Source organism: Trachurus trachurus (assembly GCF_905171665.1).
Source record: "Trachurus trachurus genome assembly, chromosome: 12".
In the NCBI taxonomy this organism is placed as follows: Eukaryota; Metazoa; Chordata; class Actinopteri; order Carangiformes; family Carangidae; genus Trachurus; species Trachurus trachurus.
The window spans coordinates 6,127,062-6,146,205 of NC_139908.1; the positions used below are offsets into that span (position 1 = coordinate 6,127,062).

Genomic DNA, 19,144 nt, shown 5'->3' on the forward strand with positions numbered 1-19,144 from the left:
CGCTATGAAAACTCCAGTGAGGGGATCATCAAACTGTGCTCCGGCCTGATCAGAGCACAGCAGTAGCAGCATCGTCCCCAGGAGAAAGACGTGACCCTTCATCTTCATTTCACTTGCCCTCAAAACTTTCCTGTTAAAACCGAAACCTATTGAGAGAGGAGAGATGAAGTCGCTTGCAGAGTTTCTCCTGAAGGTGGCGCCACAGGGTAAGAAGCTGAAGCTGCTCCAATCTGATCCACTGGACTTGACACAGCCCCATGCAGCAGAGGTTTCCTGCTTTTGTTGCCAGTATGACTGAAGGATGATGAATGTCAAACTGATGGTGGTTTTGTTCCTGTCGTTTTAGTTTCTACTGACCTGTCTGTCAAGCTGAGAAAGATGCTTGGTTTCTTTGAAGTGTTGAAGTCTCTTGAAGGAAGTGTTCCTTCCTACAGACAGTAACTTTTAACAATATAATTAACCACAGTTTAGTTTATGTCAGAAAAGACACACATGTGACAGGCTGGTGAGATAAACAATGGAATATAGGTATTACTACTAGAGAGTGACACAAATAGAAGTTGAGATTTTATTTATGTATTTTCTTGGTTGTTCTCCAGTCAGATAAAAAAAAAAACAATTCAAGAAACTAACAGATCAAATATTTTGTAATTCTATGAAGTAAATTTACATCTGGATATTTCAATATTCCTCAGTATTAAAAAACAGGTAACACTTTACACTAAGGTACACAAAATTAGAGTAGTTAATGAGTAACTAATGAAGAACTAATGAGGAACTAATGAGTAGTTAGTGAGGAACTAAGCTACACAAAATTACAGTAGTTACTGAGGAACTAAGGTACACAAAATTACAATAGTTACTGAGGAACTACTGATTAATTAACTATTAGTTAATGGTCAGTTCTTCAGGAACCCCTGATCAAATTTCAGAGGAGTAGTTACTGAGGAACTAATGAGTAGTTAGTTAGGGAACTGAGATACACAAAATTAGAGTAGTTACTGAGGAACTAATGATTAACTAACTATTAGTTAATGGTCAGTTCTTCAGGAACCCCTGATCAAATTTCAGAGGAGTAGTTAATGAGGAACTATTAATGATCAGTTCTTCATTAACTCATGATCAAATTTCATAGAAAGTTAATCACAACTTGATGATTAGTGAACTAGTTACTTCATCAGTACAGAATCATTACTCAGTAACATGTCCAGTAGTTAACCTTTATGACCTAAAGTGACACATAATGAGTGGTTTTTCATTTCTTCATCTTCATCTTTACATTAGTAGTTCCTTAAAAAATCACAGACAGCAGGATTCTTTAGAAGATTTTATTCATTAATTTCAGACCACATACACATCAATATGACCATCCATGTTGCCTTTGAAATAAATATGATAGTTTGTCACATGTTTGGTAGGCTAAATGAATGTATCATGGGGCTGTGTAGTACTGTATACTGATCACACCGTGGTTCACAGTAAAGTTGTTTGAGGTGCACAAAATTTAGAGTAGTTATTTACTATGAAACAAATTTGGAATGAATGAGGAACTCACTATTAGTTAATGGTGAGTTATTCAGTAACTCCTAATCAAATTACTGAGGAACTAACTATTACTTAATCATTAGTTACCCTTTTTGTGTACCTTAAGGTAAAGTGAGACATCAAAATGAGTAGGTAATGCGTACTGAATCATTACTTAGTCATTAGTTACCCTTTTTGTGTACCTTATAGTAAAGTGAGAAATCAAATTGAGTAGGTAATGAGTACTGAATCATTAGTTACCCTTTTTGTGTACCTTATAGTAAAGTGAGACATCAAAAGGACTAGGTAATGAGTACTGAATCATTAGTTACCCTTTTTGTGTACCTTATAGTAAAGTGAGACATCAAAATGACTAGGTGATGAGTACTGAATCATTACTGAATCATTAGTTACTCTTTTTGTGTACCTTATAGTAAAGTGAGACATCAATATGAGTAGGTAATAAGTACTGAATCATTACCTAGTCATTAGTTACTATTTTTGTGTAAGGTACACAAACATTACAGTAGTTACTGATGAACTAATGAAGAACCAAAATAATCATTTGCCTCTATGTGCACCAAAATAACTTTTGTCTTCACGGGCACCAAAATAAGATTTTACCTGCACAGGTACACCAAAATAACATTTTTTTTATGTCCACACACAAGAAAATATGATAGAATGTAAAAAAAATAATAATAAAAAGAGAAAGAAAAGAAAAGAAAAACCTTTGTAGCTTTCTTGTTTTAATAATAGCCTAATAAAAAATAACAAGTGTGTAGCGTCCCCAGCTAAATGATGGTCACAAATGATGAAACTGATGGTTCACATTCCTTCATTCCATGGACCGTATTCAGTTGCAGACACACCGTAAGAGCTATGAGAAGAAAATAAAATACGGTTACCTTTCCTTTTACATAAATGAAATTATTTTTAACTGCTTTTATCACATAAACAATCATAATAATAATAATAATAATAAATTTAATTTGTAATGCACTTTTCATCGGCACAATCTCAAAGTGCTACAATTGTTAAAACAAGGTAGGGAAAGTAGAGTTAAAAACAGGGTAGAAGGAAGAGTTAAAAATGTTAAAAACAGGGTAAAGGAAATAAAAACATGCTCAATGTAAGTTGACTCCCTTTTTTTTTATCTATTTAATCAAAAGACAATATCCAAATGGAGTGCTGTATTACCATGAAATAAATATTTTTAACCGTTTGTTTTTAATCCAATAAACTGTTTTTAACCTTACCAGACCTCACATCAAACAGACAAAACAGTCCTGTTGCATTAATAAAACAATCAACGAGTTAGCTTAGCTTTATCTCACTTCAATGTATTGAAGTGAGATGGAGCTAAGCTAAGCTAACTAAGCCGAGCTGGCCAATGCTAATAGCTACCGCTAACCACAACATGTTCCATACATACATGAGACTATCAACGGCGACCAAACTCGAGCCGGACATAAATATAACATGAAAAGGTAACAAAAACAAACCTTGTGCCCCTTATTAGCCAGGTGCTAGGGCGTTTCATGTAAGTTAGGCACACTTTTAGCATTGAAGACACTCTGGCCTTGCAGACACACTGCCGGTAAAATCCGTAGCACCGGAAGTTTATGAGGTCTCGGCGAGACGCTTTCAAAATAAAAGCACTGAATATAACGTCGGCTTAATATATAAGAAATAAAGCCCTGACCTTGACTAATGTTCAGAAACTAAATAAATAAACATAAAAACAACAAATGAAGTAATGTTCTTATCATAAAGGTCATTTACAAAGTGTCATTTGTCTTTTATTTTGGAAACGAGATCATCATTTCCTGTGCATCTTTACTGTGAGGAGCAGTGAATTCACTTGGCACAAGAGAAGCAATTGACCATGCCACAAGAGAAGCAATGGACCATGCAGGGAAAAGCAAAAGAAGGAAAATCCCATTTCGACGATATCTCGAGGATGAGGGTGTGACCGTACAGTGATATTTTAATGGTATCTGTCTTTTTTTTTTTTTTTTGGAAGATGTGTAAGATGACTCCTCAAATTTTACTATGCTAACTTTCTCCAAAGTGACCTAGCATAGCATCGATGCTATGGTCGGTTAACAGAATGTAGCATTGATGCTACACTTGCACACGTTGTACAAAACATTAAATAACCTGTTAACTGCATCTGAATCGCGGGATTCTTTGCTTTCCGAGGGTCCTTCAATGGTGCCTCTATGAAAGTATGCTCAAGTGTTGCATTGATGCTAGCTCGGTTTAGCTCTGTTCCCTTACCATGTGGTTACATGACGCATATCGTCCCTTGTTGTCATAGAGGCACCATTCAAAAAATCCAGTGATTCAGATGCTGTTCACAACTCGTCTCTATCATATACGGTTCATAAGTTATTAAATATTGACAAAAATGTGCAACCTCAGCATCAATGCTATGCTCGGTTTAGCTTCTCTTCCAGTGTCACGTGTTGTCGTAGAGGCACCATTCAAGGACCCTCGGAAAGCGGATAACCCCCCCGATTCAGATGCTGTTCACAGCTCGTCTCTATCATAAACGGTTCATAAGTTATTTAATGTTTTGTAAAACATGTGCAAGCGTAGCATCAATGTAACGTTCGGTTAACCAAACTACGGTCGGTTTTAGAGGGCTAAATTCACTTTGGACAAAGTTATCTTACAGTAAATTTGAGGAGCAATCTTACCGAATTTGTATATATATATAAAAAAAGAGAGAGATACCATTAAAATGTACTTATACTGTACAGTCACATCCTCATCCTCGAGATATAGAACGTCTCTGATATAGTTGAGATGGGAGCTTCTGCTCTTCCTTGCTCTGTCCATTACTTCTCTCATCGTCGTCAAATGAATTCACTGCTCCTCACAGTAAAGCTGCACAGGTGAGCCACCGGAATTGAAGATCTTGTTTCCAAAATAAAAGACATGACTTTTTTTAAGCAAGTAAGTTACAAAGGTTTTTGTTGTTGTTTTACATTCTATGTCATTTTGGTGCACATGGAGGCAAATGATTATTTTGGTTCCTCATTAGTTCATCAGTAACTACTGTAATGTTTGTGTACCTTACACAAAAATAGTAACTAATGATTCAGTAATGATTCAGTACTTATTACCTACTCATTTTGATGTCTCACTTTACTATAAGGTACACAAAAAGAGTAACTAATGATTCAGTAATGATTCAGTACTCATTACCTAGTCATTTTGATGTCTCACTTTACTATAAGGTACACAAAATGGGTAACTAATGATTCAGTACTCATTACCTAGTCCTTTTGATGTCTCACTTTACTATAAGGTACACAAAAAGGGTAACTAATGATTCAGTACTCATTACCTACTCAATTTGATTTCTCACTTTACTATAAGGTACACAAAAAGGGTAACTAATGACTAAGTAATGATTCAGTACTCATTACCTACTCATTTTGATGTCTCACTTTACCTTAAGGTACACAAAAAGGGTAACTAATGATTAAGTAATAGTTAGTTCCTCAGTAATTTGATTAGGAGTTACTGAATAACTCACCATTAACTAATAGTGAGTTCCTCATTCATTCCAAATTTGTTTCATAGTAAATAACTACTCTAAATTTTGTGCACCTCAAACAACTTTACTGTGAACCACGGTGTGATCAGTATACAGTACTACACAGCCCCATGATACATTCATTTAGCCTACCAAACATGTGACAAACTATCATATTTATTTCAAAGGCAAAATGGATGGTCATATTGATGTGTATGTGGTCTGAAATTAATGAATAAAATCTTCTAAAGAATCCTGCTGTCTGTGATTTTTTTAAGGAACTACTAATGTAAAGATGAAGATGAAGAAATGAAAAACCACTCATTATGTGTCACTTTAGGTCATAAAGGTTAACTACTGGACATTTTATTGAGTAATGATTCTGTACTGATGAAGTAACTAGTTCGCTAATCATCAAGTTGTGATTAACTTTCTATGAAATTATATCATGAGTTAATGAAGAACTGATCATTAATAGTTCCTCATTAGTTCCTCATTAACTACTCCTCTGAAATTTGATCAGGGGTTCCTGAAGAACTGACCATTAACTAATAGTTAGTTAATCATTAGTTCCTCAGTAACTACTGTAATTTTGTGTATCTCATTTCCCTAACTAACTACTCATTAGTTCCTCAGTAACTACTCCTCTGAAATTTGATCAGGGGTTCCTGAAGAACTGACCATTAACTAATAGTTAATTAATCAGTAGTTCCTCAGTAACTACTGTAATTTTGTGTAGCTTAGTTCCTCAGTAACTACTGTAATTTTGTGTAGCTTAGTTCCTCACTAACTACTCATTAGTTCCTCATTAGTTACTCATTAACTACTCTAATTTTGTGTACCTTAGTGTAAAGTGTTACCAAAAAACATCCTGCAAATCTTGATTCTAATACAGACGTGATAAAATAATAGATAAGATTAGGAAACGTGTTCTACATTAAGTAGCTACTTGTACGTAGAATAGAGATTAAAAATTAAAAACACCCTAGAAACTCTTCATTGTAATATAAAAAGCTGAGATCAAACCACTTATTCAGTAACAGTTGATAATATTCCAGTGCTGTTATCTAGTAACTTGACTGGTGTCGACCTTAGAGGTAGAAGTGCAGCTTGGATGCTACGGTCTTGCAGCCGTTCCTGGAGAAGATCTGTTCAGATTTTGGATAATCAGTTAAATCTTTGGCCAGTGCCTCTGCCACCTCCTGGTTTGGTGGAAGTCCTTTGGTTTTCATCTCGGCCAAGACGCACTGGACGACGTGTCCGTACTCCAGAGGCAGGAACGGGACGAAGAAGTCCGCCATGTTCTTGTCGATCAAACTTGAATGATAAAAGCCGCCTGCAGGGAGAAATTCAGATATTAAAAGACTCCAAAGCTGTTTTTTCTCTTTCTGAAGATGACGACACCACAGAATTTCACATCAATTTTATCCTCACTGTTTTTGTCGTTGAACAGCGACTGAGACAGAGACGGTTCCAGGTGTTTGTACTCGATCTCCTCTCGCTTTTGTCCCGCTTTCCAGAAATCTAATGCCTTCTCTGTAACAAAGTTTCCCCCTGCGTTGCTATGAAGAAAAAAAAAAAGAGACAACATGTTGGAATCTATCACAAAATCAACTAGAGAATTTCCTCTGGGAAATTTTGATAGGACCAAGGGGGGCTACTGCTATACGATGCATACCATCTCTGTCAACATGGGAATCAAACCCACGATCGGTCAAGACAGAGCTGATCAGACAGACACATGATCATCTTTCACTGAGCTCTGATATGGAGGAGCTGTAACCACATTAAGTCACCTGTGTGCTGGTGTTTGTGTGTGTCTCTGTGTGTGTGTATCTCTTTAATCACATGAAGTTACCTGTGTGTGTTGGTGTGTGTGGCTCCAGGTGGATTGTTTATAAACATGTTAACGAGCTCCAGGTGGATTGTTTATAAAGTTAACGAGCTCTGGCCTGAGGCGCAGAGGTTACCACGGCAACTTGAGGTGGTTGCCAATGACGATAGAGGCCCCCCAGGCTGAGACAGACAGAAACGTCAAGAAAAAGAGCGATTTTCTGCCTCTGCACTGGTCTCGCATTTAGGCTTACTGTGACAAAACGGTAACTCCTATCAGAAAAAAACACAGATCAACGGTGCTGTAAGGACTTCCTGAAAAATTTGGTACGATTTGGTGTTTCTACAGTAAATATTTTGGAGACACTCGCAATTTTAAAACAGGGGTCCGTTCTGCTTCTCTCAGAAAATCTTTGTATTGGAGTCAATGAGGAGCAGAGACAGACGTGGCCGCACTTAGAGGCTGACAATTCAAATTCTGTAAGTCTCTCTGATATTTTGAGCACATGGTGAGAGAGATAACAAGATTGTCTACAAATTTGGAAAAAATCATGTGTGTAGAGTGTAAATTGTGACCGGGAGGAGTGTGGAAAGAGAAAAATTCTGGAATTTTTCTGGGCTCTCTCCCACTCTAACCGATGATGTCACGCACTCTGACACGAACATTCCGTGCAATACACACCCATTATTATCCCATAATTTGTGTCTATGTTGTTTGTGCCCGGTGCGATGGCCCGTGGCCCTAATAAAAGTACAGATGTACAGTGTCATAAGTCTATGTTGTTTGTTGCTACATCCTCACTAAACTGATTTTACTCCGCAGGACTTGCTATTAAGATGAACGCTTCAGGAAACAAGTGATTTCATTCATTTCTACAGAACAGTTCTGATTCAAACCCACATGAATCCACTGAGCTTCTCACCTGAGGAAGATGAAGATGGATTTCCGATAAGAAACTCCATCCAGGTTTGCGTAGTGGTCCAGGTATGGAATGATGCTATCGATCAGCTCAGGATGCATCTTATCCACCTCGTCAAAGACGAACATGGAGCGTTCACATTTGGAGACGCCTTCTTTGATCCACTGCTTCAACTGAGACTGAGAAGGAACAGGAGAAAATGTACAGTTATCCAAACAGAACCAAGTCAATGTGTTTCAGGTGAAGGTTATTTGTGCTCTGTTTGTACTTTGTAGGTGTGAAGATGTTCCTGTGGATGTGGGAAGTGATGTGTGGCTGAGAAAAGGTGAAAAAAGCCGCTGTCCATCCCATTCTTGTAAATGTTGTCAGCGATCAGTTTCCCAATGTAGTTCTTCCCCGTGCCGGTCGTCCCATGCAGAGACAGAACCAGAGGTTTACTCGGGTTGTCACTGTTCATGAATCCATTCACGGCCTTAAACACGATGCGTGACGCAATGTGCTGCCCGAACAGTCGGTTGTGCAGGTCATTCTTCAGGCCTGGGAACAGAGAATCAACAGGATTGATGTTGTTGAACCGTCATCATGTTCATGCACGGATGCTGGTGTGGTGAAGTTGACAAACAGGAAGTGGTTGTATTTCAGTTATTCAGTGTCCAAAAAAACAAAACAAAACAAGAATATTCATTGTCCATTCTGCTGCAAAGGTTTAAAACCAAATGGCCTTTGTTTATTTGAGGGTTATTTTGGGTTAGTGGGTTCTTTCATGAGAATGAGATGGTAGCTACTTCTCCTTTCCTATCATATCCTTTGAAAAAAAAGTCATAAAGTCATAAAGACATAAAGTTTATTTGAATAGTTTGAATTGCATAGCACAAATGAACTGCACTGCTGACTTTTGTGGGAGGGAACTATGTTTATTGTACCGTTCCGGTTATCAGACAAATATAAGTCAATTAACTTTATCAAAGATGTCTTTGATGTATTTATCTGTCCTTCATCTTAATTTAAAAAAGATTGATATAAAGCTCAGTGAACTGAAATATGCCGTGGGTGGGGCTGGTGTTATGTGTGTGTCTTTGTCAATAGGCGACAGGTGCTCTTACCTGCAGAGTTAAAGGAGACCCAGTCCGGTCGACAGCACTCCTTGAAGTGACAGTAGACCCAAGGGCTCAATATCCCCGCAGCCGCTGCCCCGGCCGCCGTGACAGCTCCGGTGATGGGATCAAACTGTGCTCCAGTCTGATCAGAGCACAGCAACAACAGCAGCAGCGTCGTCCCCAGGAGAAAGACGTGACCCTCCATCGGCTTCATCTTCATTTCACTTCCCCCCCAAAATTTCCTGTTAATAGAAAACGAAACCTATTGAGAGAGGAGATGAAGTTGCTTGCAGAGTTTCTCCTGAAGGTGGCGCCACAGGGTAAGAAGCTGAAGCTGCACCAATCTGATCCACTGGACTTCCCAAGGACCAGCAGCAGAGGTTTCCTGGTGTTTTAATGCGAGTATGACCGAAAGACGTCATCGGTAGAACTGTGACTGTTGTACAAATGCAGATAGTTTGGGAAAACTGTTTGTTTCCTGCGTTTAAATGAAGCCGTTGTAAGATATAAATATTGCATGCTGGGATGTCTTCCCTACTACTGATCTGATAAATAAACCCAGACAACTGAATCTCAGTAGAACTAAACTCATTGAAAGTGAGCATCAAGAATAATTGCATTAAAAATCACAAGGGTTTACTCCTGATTTCTATAGTAAATCATTGAAATATCAAATAAATCTGCTGTAATGCTGTGAATTTCAAACAAAGCTTTTCTTACCTCAAATGTCCATAAAGGTTTTTTAGTGCAGATTTATGTGACATCAAGATGACTGAATGTATTCTTATGTATTCTTTTCACATACACACAGAATGGGGAGCAGAGAAACCATAAAAGTGAATGAATCTATCAAACGGGCCAAGACACGACGCTGAGAGGAAGGAAGGAAGAGTCCATTTGACACAGATAACCTGGAACACCTGTTGTCACGTCTGTGCAACCCCACAAACCTGGAGAGTGATTTAAAAAACAGTGTCTTCAAATTGCACAAGAGCCCGAAAGTTAAAGGGATAGTTCAACATTTTGGCAAATTGGCCCATTGCCATAATCGCTATAGTCATAGCAGTAGGTTCATTACCTTTAATTAGGTGTAAGCTATTTTCAGTACGGCGGAGCGCAGCAGCTGGCTGCTCAGAGCTACGCTATGGAGGCTAATGGAATTTCTTGGTTTCCCTCATTAAACTCATCAAATTCAACATCCCAAAACTCCACAGCGCTTTTGTAGACAAGTTGTGACCTGCACAACCACCACGCTATGAGATAATGACGGAACGATACGAAACGGAGCCGTTTTCGAGGTAAATACAGGGTAAATACGGAGACTGCTTGCTGAAAAACTGTCCCTGAACGCAACGCGCATCAGCGGTTTTGTACGAATTTACCTCGAAAACGGCTCCGTTTCGTATCGTTCCGTCATTATCTCATAGCGTGGTGGTTGTGCAGCTCACAACTTGTCTACAAAAGCGCTGTGGAGTTTTGGGATTTTGTATTTGATGAGTTTGATGAGGGAAACCAAGAAATTCCCTTAGCCTCCATAGCGTAGCTCTGAGCAGCCTGCTGCTGCGCTCCGCTGTACTAAAAATAGCTTACACCTACAATTAAAGGTAACGAACCTACTGCTATGACTATAGCAATTATGGCAATGGGCCAATTTGCCAAAATGTTGAACTATCCCTTTAAGGTCGTCCGATCCCAAGGCCCAAAGCCCCCCTTCTATTTTAATATTTTTATTCAAGTTATATGCCATTTGGGGCAACTAGACTGTTTGAACCTGCCAGCGATTTTGCTTTGCGGATCCATCTGGAGAAGAAGCCATTGCAGCTGGTTTCCAATTCCCTGAAACCTGAAGAACCAATTGCAATTTCTTTCTTTCTCTTTTTTTTCTTACATAGGCTGATAACATGGCGGCCTTTTTGTCACTCTGCATACATCTCTTGACCAAGACATATCCAACCTAAGATCCTTGAGAAGGTTGTCCTAGATCAATTGCATGAACACCTGTGCAAAAAATGACTTATTTGAAGCTTTCCAATCTGGATTTAGAGAACATCGTAGCACCGAAACTGTGCTGGTAAAAATTTCTAACAATCTCCTCATAGCATCCGATAAAGGTCTTGTTTCTGTACTCACTGGACTCCAGTGCTGCATTTGATATTGATTAATCACAGCATTTTACTACAGAGAGTGGACCATGTAATTGCAATTAACTGCCTTTAGGTGGTCAGAGTCATATCTGGCCGATAGGTTTAAGTTTGTAAATAATAGAATTACTCAAGGTGTACCACAGGGTTCTGTATTAGGGCCGCTGCCTTTTATTCTCTACATGCTTATAATTTGATCCTTGGGGTTATTTTGACCAGGATTTATCCTTTAAAGTATCACTATCTCAAATACAGCAGTAATAGCGATAAAAAAAATTGAAATATGCAATAAATAGGTCCAGGGGAGCCATAATTATCACAAAATATAGCAAATGGTGTATTGCCTGTGGAGCAAATGCAGAATTCCTTTTTGTTAAGACAAGCCGGGCCGGTGCTTAGCTCCATGCACCTCCTGAACGGCACGCTATGTAAAGAAGACAAGGATGTTTATATCTGCACTGCAAAAACTCAAAATCTTTCCAAGAATATTTGTCTTATTTCTTGTCGAAATGTCTCATTTCTAGTCAAAACTAATCCCTTTCCACTTAAAATAAGACTCATCACTTAAAAATGTACTTGTTTTCAGATAATTTTCACTTGTTTCAAACACATTTTCACTTGCAATAAGTAGAAAAATCTGCCAGTGAAAGCAAGTTTTTTGTGCTTGTAATAAGGAAGAACAACTTGCTCCACTATCAGATTTTTCTACTTATTTCAATTGAAAATATGCTTGAAAGAAGGAAAAAACTGTCTAAAAACAAGCTGCTTTTTATGTGTTGAGTCTTATTTTAAGTATAATGAGGTTTGTTTTGACTAGAAATGACATTTTGACTAGAAATAAGACAAATATTCTTGGTAAAATATTTGAGTTTTTGCAGTGTGATATGCTGCAGCACTGGCCCCATCTAGTGGCCGAACAAAGGATTGGAATATGCGTTAGTGCCACTTTAACTCCCATCCTAAGCATGTTTGCCTTCTTTCAACTGCATAGAATATCCTGTTCCACAATGACGCCAAAAAACTAGTCCATGTATTTACCACATCTGGTTTAGACCCCTGTAACTTAAGCGTCTCTGTCTCTGTCTCTATCCACAAGTGTTGTCCATCAACTTCTGGTTCCTGCTGTAATGGTTGTACCAGTTTCCTAGCACCAGCAAAGAAATAAATAAACAAGAGTAGGAAATAAATGTATACATAAAGAAGCATTGTTGTGTTCCACTGTGTTGAGCTTTCGCCATTTTCCAAAAGACCTGAGGAAAAAGGCTGGATATTTAATAATACAAAGGTATTTTTAGCAGATATTTTAATAGAACCAGTCGGTCGGTGCCTACATGTTCAGGAACACAGATATCCCAGCATGCAACAGGGAGCAACAAAGAGCTAACTGGAGTTGACTGGAGAGAGTTCACTCCTACAGTACAATGCTTGCCGTCATCCAACAAACATGCTCTGAGCGGTCCCTATTGTGTCAAGAGCCCCTGTAGTCCGCTATGTAAACATCCCCCTTTGTACCCCATCACGACTATATTCAGACCCCGAGCAGGAAGTGATCTCATACCCAACATCCGCCCCAGTCTTCCTCTCTCAGGTGCCGAACGTTCCCGGCAGCCGCAGCAAAAACTCCCAGATCAAGGAGGAGGGCGAAGGGGGAGGAGGCAAAAAAAAAAAAAAGGTTGGAGGTTTGGTACCTCAGTACACTGCAAAAACTCAAAATTTTACCAAGAATATTTGTCTTATTTCTAGTCAAAATGTCATTTCTAGTCAAAACAAATCTCATTATATTTACAATAAGACTCAAAACATAAAAAGTAGCTTGTTTTTAGACACTTTTTTTTACTTCTTTCAAGCATATTTTCACTTGAAATAAGTAGAAAAATGTGATAGTGGAGCAAGTTTTTCTTTCTTATTACAAGCACAACAAACTTGCTTTCACTGGCAGATTTTTCTACTTATTTCAAGTGAAAATTTGTTTGAAACAAGTGAAAATGATCTAAAAACAAGTTCATTTTCAGGCGATGAGTCTCATTTTACGTGGAAAGAGATTAGTTTTGACTAGAAATGAGACATTTTGACAAGAAATAAGACACATATTCTTGGAAAGATTTTGAGTTTTTGCAGTGTATGTTCGTAGGCTATAGTGCATTAAAACACAACAGTGACCTGTGCATGCTGAGGATTGGGAATGACTGGTTGAAGATGGTGGTTCTCACAGTGAAAAAGGATCCTTAAGGGGGTTCCTGAGGGTTCAAAGAAAAAAAAAAAACGGGGAATAATTTATTTTCATTACAATTTAATCCATAGGAAATACAATGACAGACTGCAACACTGTGGTGCTCATGTGTGTCAATCTCGCTGCCTGTAATAAGCAAAACTCAATTTGGGGGGTCAATAATGTGAGATAGTTTGAGAAGCACTGGTTGAAGATATATTATAGTCAAGTAAAACTGTCACTTTTATTAAGTTACCTCAGCACTGTTGGTGTATCGTGTTGTGTTTCCATTCCCAGGTTGAGTGAGCTAATCAGTCCAGTCCGTTTAGAAAAGCACCGAAGCTGAACGGTGGCGTCACTTCTTATTTTTTCTCGTGTCTGAAAACTTGACAAATTTGACTTAAAGTCACTGGGCTGCAACCGGCAACATGGAAAAAAAAGTATGACAAGCGTATAAAATATGATTAAATCTAATTTAATGGCAACATGGTAAAGATTACAGTCATATAACCAGGCTTTACAGGGCTCAGTGTGTTTCAAGGTAACAACAGCAGAGTTACACATAATAAAGTCTGTTGAGGCGAGTGAAAGGACGGGAACAGACAAACACACCTGTGGCGACCTTCAAGGTGACTGGCCCTTTAAATCATGTTTGTTTGGGTGTTTGTATGTGAGTGAGTGAGTGAGTGAGTGAGTGAGTGAGTGTCCTTCTGGTCTAAAAGCTAAAACAAACACACCCTGAACCGGGGTCACAGAGTCCTTAAACAGGTGTCTCACAGCCACTTGAGATGAAGCTCGATTCTGTTGTTAAAAAGTCGACGCAACAATGATTCACAATTTACAGCCCAATCAGAGAAATAGATAAGGATTTATGTATATTTGTGTATGGAAGACCACAAGAAAAAAAAAAAATTATTTCAACTTTATTTCAGATTTCTAATCAACCATTCATCCATCCATCCATCAATAAATACTTTTAAATGGCAAAACAGCATACTTTAAAGGACTACTATAAAGATATGTATTCATTCATCAATAATAATAGCCTAATAGCTTCATCTTCGCATTCCTGTGACACCAACTAAGCTAATCTCATCTAACTAATTTGAATTGTTTTATTATTTATTCACAAATATCTGTTTTAAAATTTCACAATTCTTCAATTTCCATTTCCTTTTTCTAGTTGCTTTTCCTTTTTCTTATTAGCTAATGGATTAGCCTCTCTGTTCAGCCTTTGGCACTGAAAGCTAAAAGAAGAAGCTAAGAAACCATGAAGCTACCCGATAAAGAAAAAGCAGCTGAAATAAGAAAACAACTCTGATTTCATGAACCATATTTTAATCTTACATATTTAATGTTTGGTTAAAATAGTTTATGAATAAATTATTTTTTATAATTCAGATTTTAAAGCCCGTTAAAACACGTCCATAACCTCTGCACCACTGAAGTGAAGCGGAGCTGCAGCTGGATCAGTGGCTGTTCAGTTCGACCTGTGAACCGTCTCTCCGCCATCTGTGGATCCCTGCTGTGACAGGGAGCAAGGGATGAAACAAGGAAACCCAAAATAAATGGAGAGAGGGAGGAACAGCAGGTGAAAGGGGGTATTTGGTGGTGGTGGGGGGGTGGAAACAAACAAACACAAGGCTAGATTTACAGCAGTCTGCTCCTCTGGTGGTTTTTCTAGCTAACAGCTTCTGTTGGAGCAGATTTTTGACCATTACGTTAACAAGATTAACAAGATACAGTTAATAAATCAATATCAAAGGGTTCTACAGTCCATAATAAGTCACAATATTAATGAAAAATAAAATTATAAATGAATTGTAATGCCCACAGTCTCTCTTACGAAGGTGAAAATACAAAAGTAGCATGTTCCCACAGTCTGGGAACCCAAAAGTTGTTCTTATTAATGACTTAATCAGGAATAAATGATGTTAAAATTCATTAATTACTGGTTTTTCTAATCTGTTTCTGTACAATTTTACCATCCTTTTGCATTTTTTTATAAATTTTTCAGCTCATTTTAGACGCATTTAGCAACCTGGGTATAATAAGTGACCATAATAAGTCACAATATTAATAAAAATAAAATTGTAAATGAATTGTCCTCCACACAGTCTCCCTTATGAAGGTGAAAATACAAAAGTAGCATGTTCCCACAGTCTGGGAACCCAAAAGTTGTTCTTATCAATGACTTATAACAATCTATAAATCAGGAATAAATGATGTAAAATTCATTAATTATTGGTTTTTCTAATCTGTTTCTGTACAATTTTACCATCTTTTTGCATTTTTTTCTTTATTTTTCTGCTCATTTTACACACATTTAGCGACCTGGGTAAAACAATGTGCAATACATCTATAAATGCCTTGTTTATCAACCACTTATAAACTTATAATTACAGCCTAGATTCTAACTAATGTCTCATTCTTTCTGTATCGATCAGTTATAACTCATGCAAAATAATCAAATTTTATGTCATAGACCAAAAGCAAAGCGGATTTTTGTGTGCTTAATCTTGCGCTACACAGACGCACACAGACACACACACACACACACTCTGCTGATAAAAGCTGAAGTGACACTGAGTGATTCAGGCTCAGTTGTGAGATAAGAGTTTAACTTCTGCAACCTCTACACCTCGTAACTCTGGGAATCCTTTTCATTCACTCTCTCTTCTTTACTCCCCCTTGACCCCCCTCACCCCATCCCCCCCTAAACACCCCACCTCCACCTACACACACAACACACACACACACACACACACACACACACAGAAGGAATCACGGTTAATCACAAAGTGCCGACTGGTCCGTGAAAGTGTCTTAGTGCAAACGGCCCACGGACCAAAGATGCTGATAACAGCTGAAGGTGGTGATCAGTGGTCACACACACACACACACACACACACACACACACACACACACACACACACACACACACACACACACACACACACACACACACACACACACACACACACACACACACACACACACACACACACTGGTGCTCCTGTTTAAACTCAATCCACCCCCCACGTCACGTCACGTCACTGATTAAAGTTAAAGACCAAAACCCCCCAAAAGATTCAGCAAATGTTAAATTTCTTTTCACACGATCAATCGTTTGCTGTTTAAAATAAAACATGGCTTTTGACCATGTTGCTGCAATGGGACAACTTAAAAAATCTTAAAGGGATACTTCAACATTTTGGCAAATTGACCCATTGCCATAATCCCTATAGTCATAGCAGTAGGTTCGTTACATTTAGCTATTTTTAGAACGGCGGAGCAGAGCCGCGAGCTGCTCAGAGCTACGCTACGGAGGCTCATGGGATTTCTTGGTTTCAAACTCATCAAACTCATCAAATACACAATCCAACAACTCCACAACGCTCTGGTGGACAAGTTGTGACCTGCACATTCACCACGCTATGAGATAATAACAGAACGTTACCAGACAGAGTTGTTTTAGCGGTAAATTCATGCAAAACCGCTGATGCTCGTTGCCTTCAGGGACAGTTTTTCATCAAGCAGTCTCTGTATTTACCTCTAAAACAACTCTGTGTGGTAACGTTGTGTTATTATCTCATAGCGTGGTGAATGTGCAGGTCACAACTTGTCCACCAGAGCGTTTTGGAGTTGTTGGATTGTGTATTTGATGAGTTTGATGAGGGAAACCAAGAAATCCCATGAGCCTCCGTAGCGTAGCTCTGAGCGGCTCTACTCCGCCGTTCTAAAAATAGCTTGCACCGTCAATTAAAGGTAACAAACCTATAAACTATAGGGATTATGGCAATGGGCAAATTTGCCAAAATGTTGAACTATCCCTTTAAAAAAACAAACAAGCTCATAGACTGAACTGAAACTATGAGAAATTAAATTTTTCTTTTTTGTGTGTCAAACAGGAGCGACATCATTGGTCGATTGCAAACAAAAGTGAATGATGTGATTGGATAAGCACCGACATTGGAAAAAAAAACAACAACAAACAAACGTGGAAACATGATTTTCAAAATTTGATGCAGGAAAGATGTTTATAAAGTCAGTTTTCTCTCTCTCTCAACAGTTCGATAGCCTCTTTGTCATATTTTACGTTATAATAATAAAAACACACCCAGCATTTTCAGCGGGTGACAGGTCAGGCTCTTTAACGACGGAGCTGTTGTTGTAAAACTGCAGACTGTGGTTTGGCATCGTCTCACTGAGACAATCAAGGACTTCCTTCAAACATACGTCGTCTACTTGGCAGCGTCTGTCTGCTGCTCCAAACCTTGTGTTTGTCATAATGGTGTAATGGTGCCTTCGGCCATGTGCACCAACGTGCTGCCATACACCACCATGGATACTTTGCTCCTTTGCTTTTTGACAACTGTGAACGGTGATTTCCAAAAGTAATTTTAAATTTTGACTCGTCAGACCACAGAACAGTTTTGTTAAAAATGCTCGTATGGAAAATAAGGCGAAGGGTGATCAGTTGCTGCAGACATTGGGTTCATCTGGCTCTACACTAGACACATTTAGGGTTTGATTTGGACCCTCCGGCAACCTGGGAGGCATGGCCTGATTTGTCCCAAACAATTATTCGTCCGACTATTTTGCTCCTTAACTGAGTTGCAAAATGCCCAGTCTTATCGTTATATCGTAAACTTTGCAAGTCAAGACAACAGCCAATCAGATGTTGATACTTTAACAGCTCATAAACCCGAGCCAAAGTAAAAATACACAAAAAGAAGAACAGCTTATAGAGTTATCTAATGTCTCATGGCTGGAAAGGGTCTATGAAAATACCTTTTTAGGGGTAAAAATTGACCAAAATCTAAATTGGAAACTCCAAATAAATAACGTGAGGTTGAAGCTGGCAATGAGTATAGGTATACTAGGTAAAACAAGACATATATTGAATCAAAAAAGGGCCATAAGGACAGTAAATGATGCAGGATACAACCACCACACCAATAATCTGTTTATCAAATGGAGAGGATTAAAGTTTGCTGACTTTGTAAAAGTTAAAACTGCACTGATAATATACAAAGCCAAGAATAATTTACTCTGTAACAAGAAATTAAAACATACAGTAGTATGATAGAAAGCTATAAACAGGATTGGGCTTTGACTGCAACTGTAATACTGTTTATCTATGTATTTATTTTGGCTTCATTTGTTAATTATAAGATATCTGCTTCTTTCTGTTACACTGAAACCATTTAGAGCTCTAATGGTTTAACTGAAATGATGAATTAAAGGGTTCAGCCTGCACCTTTTCGATCTATGTGATATTGATGAACTAAGTTTGAACTAAGGAATGTATTATTGAAGGTCGATTGATTGTGATTGATGCTCGACTGTAAATAATTTGTGCACAAGATCGAATAAACTAAACTAAACTAAACACGTGTAGCCTCCATATTAGTCTTTCTTCCGAAGTCACGCAGGTTTCTGTGAGATCTCGTGTCTCATGGGGAATCTCCACCACAACGTCCTCATATCTGTGATCTCCTACATTTTGTTAACATTTTTGAGATTTGAAAATCTAAACTATCGTCTTCATCGTCGTTGTCGTTGTCGTCTTTTCATGTGAGACCTGGTTCATTTTTCAACCTGATAAATCCCTGAGCGCCGACTGACAGGGTCTCTGGGAAGACGGATGGGGCTGCAGAGACTTGTTAAAAAGGAGGGAGGGGGGGAAACCTCTGGGCAGGAGAGGGAGGACGGTGTCGCTCTAGAGGTCAACACACACACACACACACACACACGAGCGGCCTTTAAATCTTACCTCCCGTCACAAAGCGCAACATGTACTTGTGTCCTTTCTGAGAGGGGAAACCTGAACTCATATTAGTGCGTGTGCTCATGTGATTGAACCG

The 19,144-nt window shown here is 38.5% G+C and overlaps 1 protein-coding gene across 1 annotated transcript; it reads right to left on the reverse strand.

The window, feature by feature from the left end:
• Positions 1–5,979: 5,979 nt before the first annotated feature.
• LOC310994385 (torsin-1A-like) lies at positions 5,980–9,232 on the reverse strand. Its single transcript, XM_083983050.1, has 5 exons — positions 8,931–9,232; positions 8,096–8,364; positions 7,831–8,006; positions 6,509–6,636; positions 5,980–6,410 (listed from the first exon to the last, which is right to left on the reverse strand). The coding sequence occupies exons 1-5, from the start codon at positions 9,142–9,144 to the stop codon at positions 6,166–6,168; spliced, it is 1,032 nt and encodes a 343-aa protein (XP_083839176.1). The 5' UTR covers positions 9,145–9,232; the 3' UTR covers positions 5,980–6,165.
• Between the last annotated feature and the right edge of the window lie 9,912 nt (positions 9,233–19,144).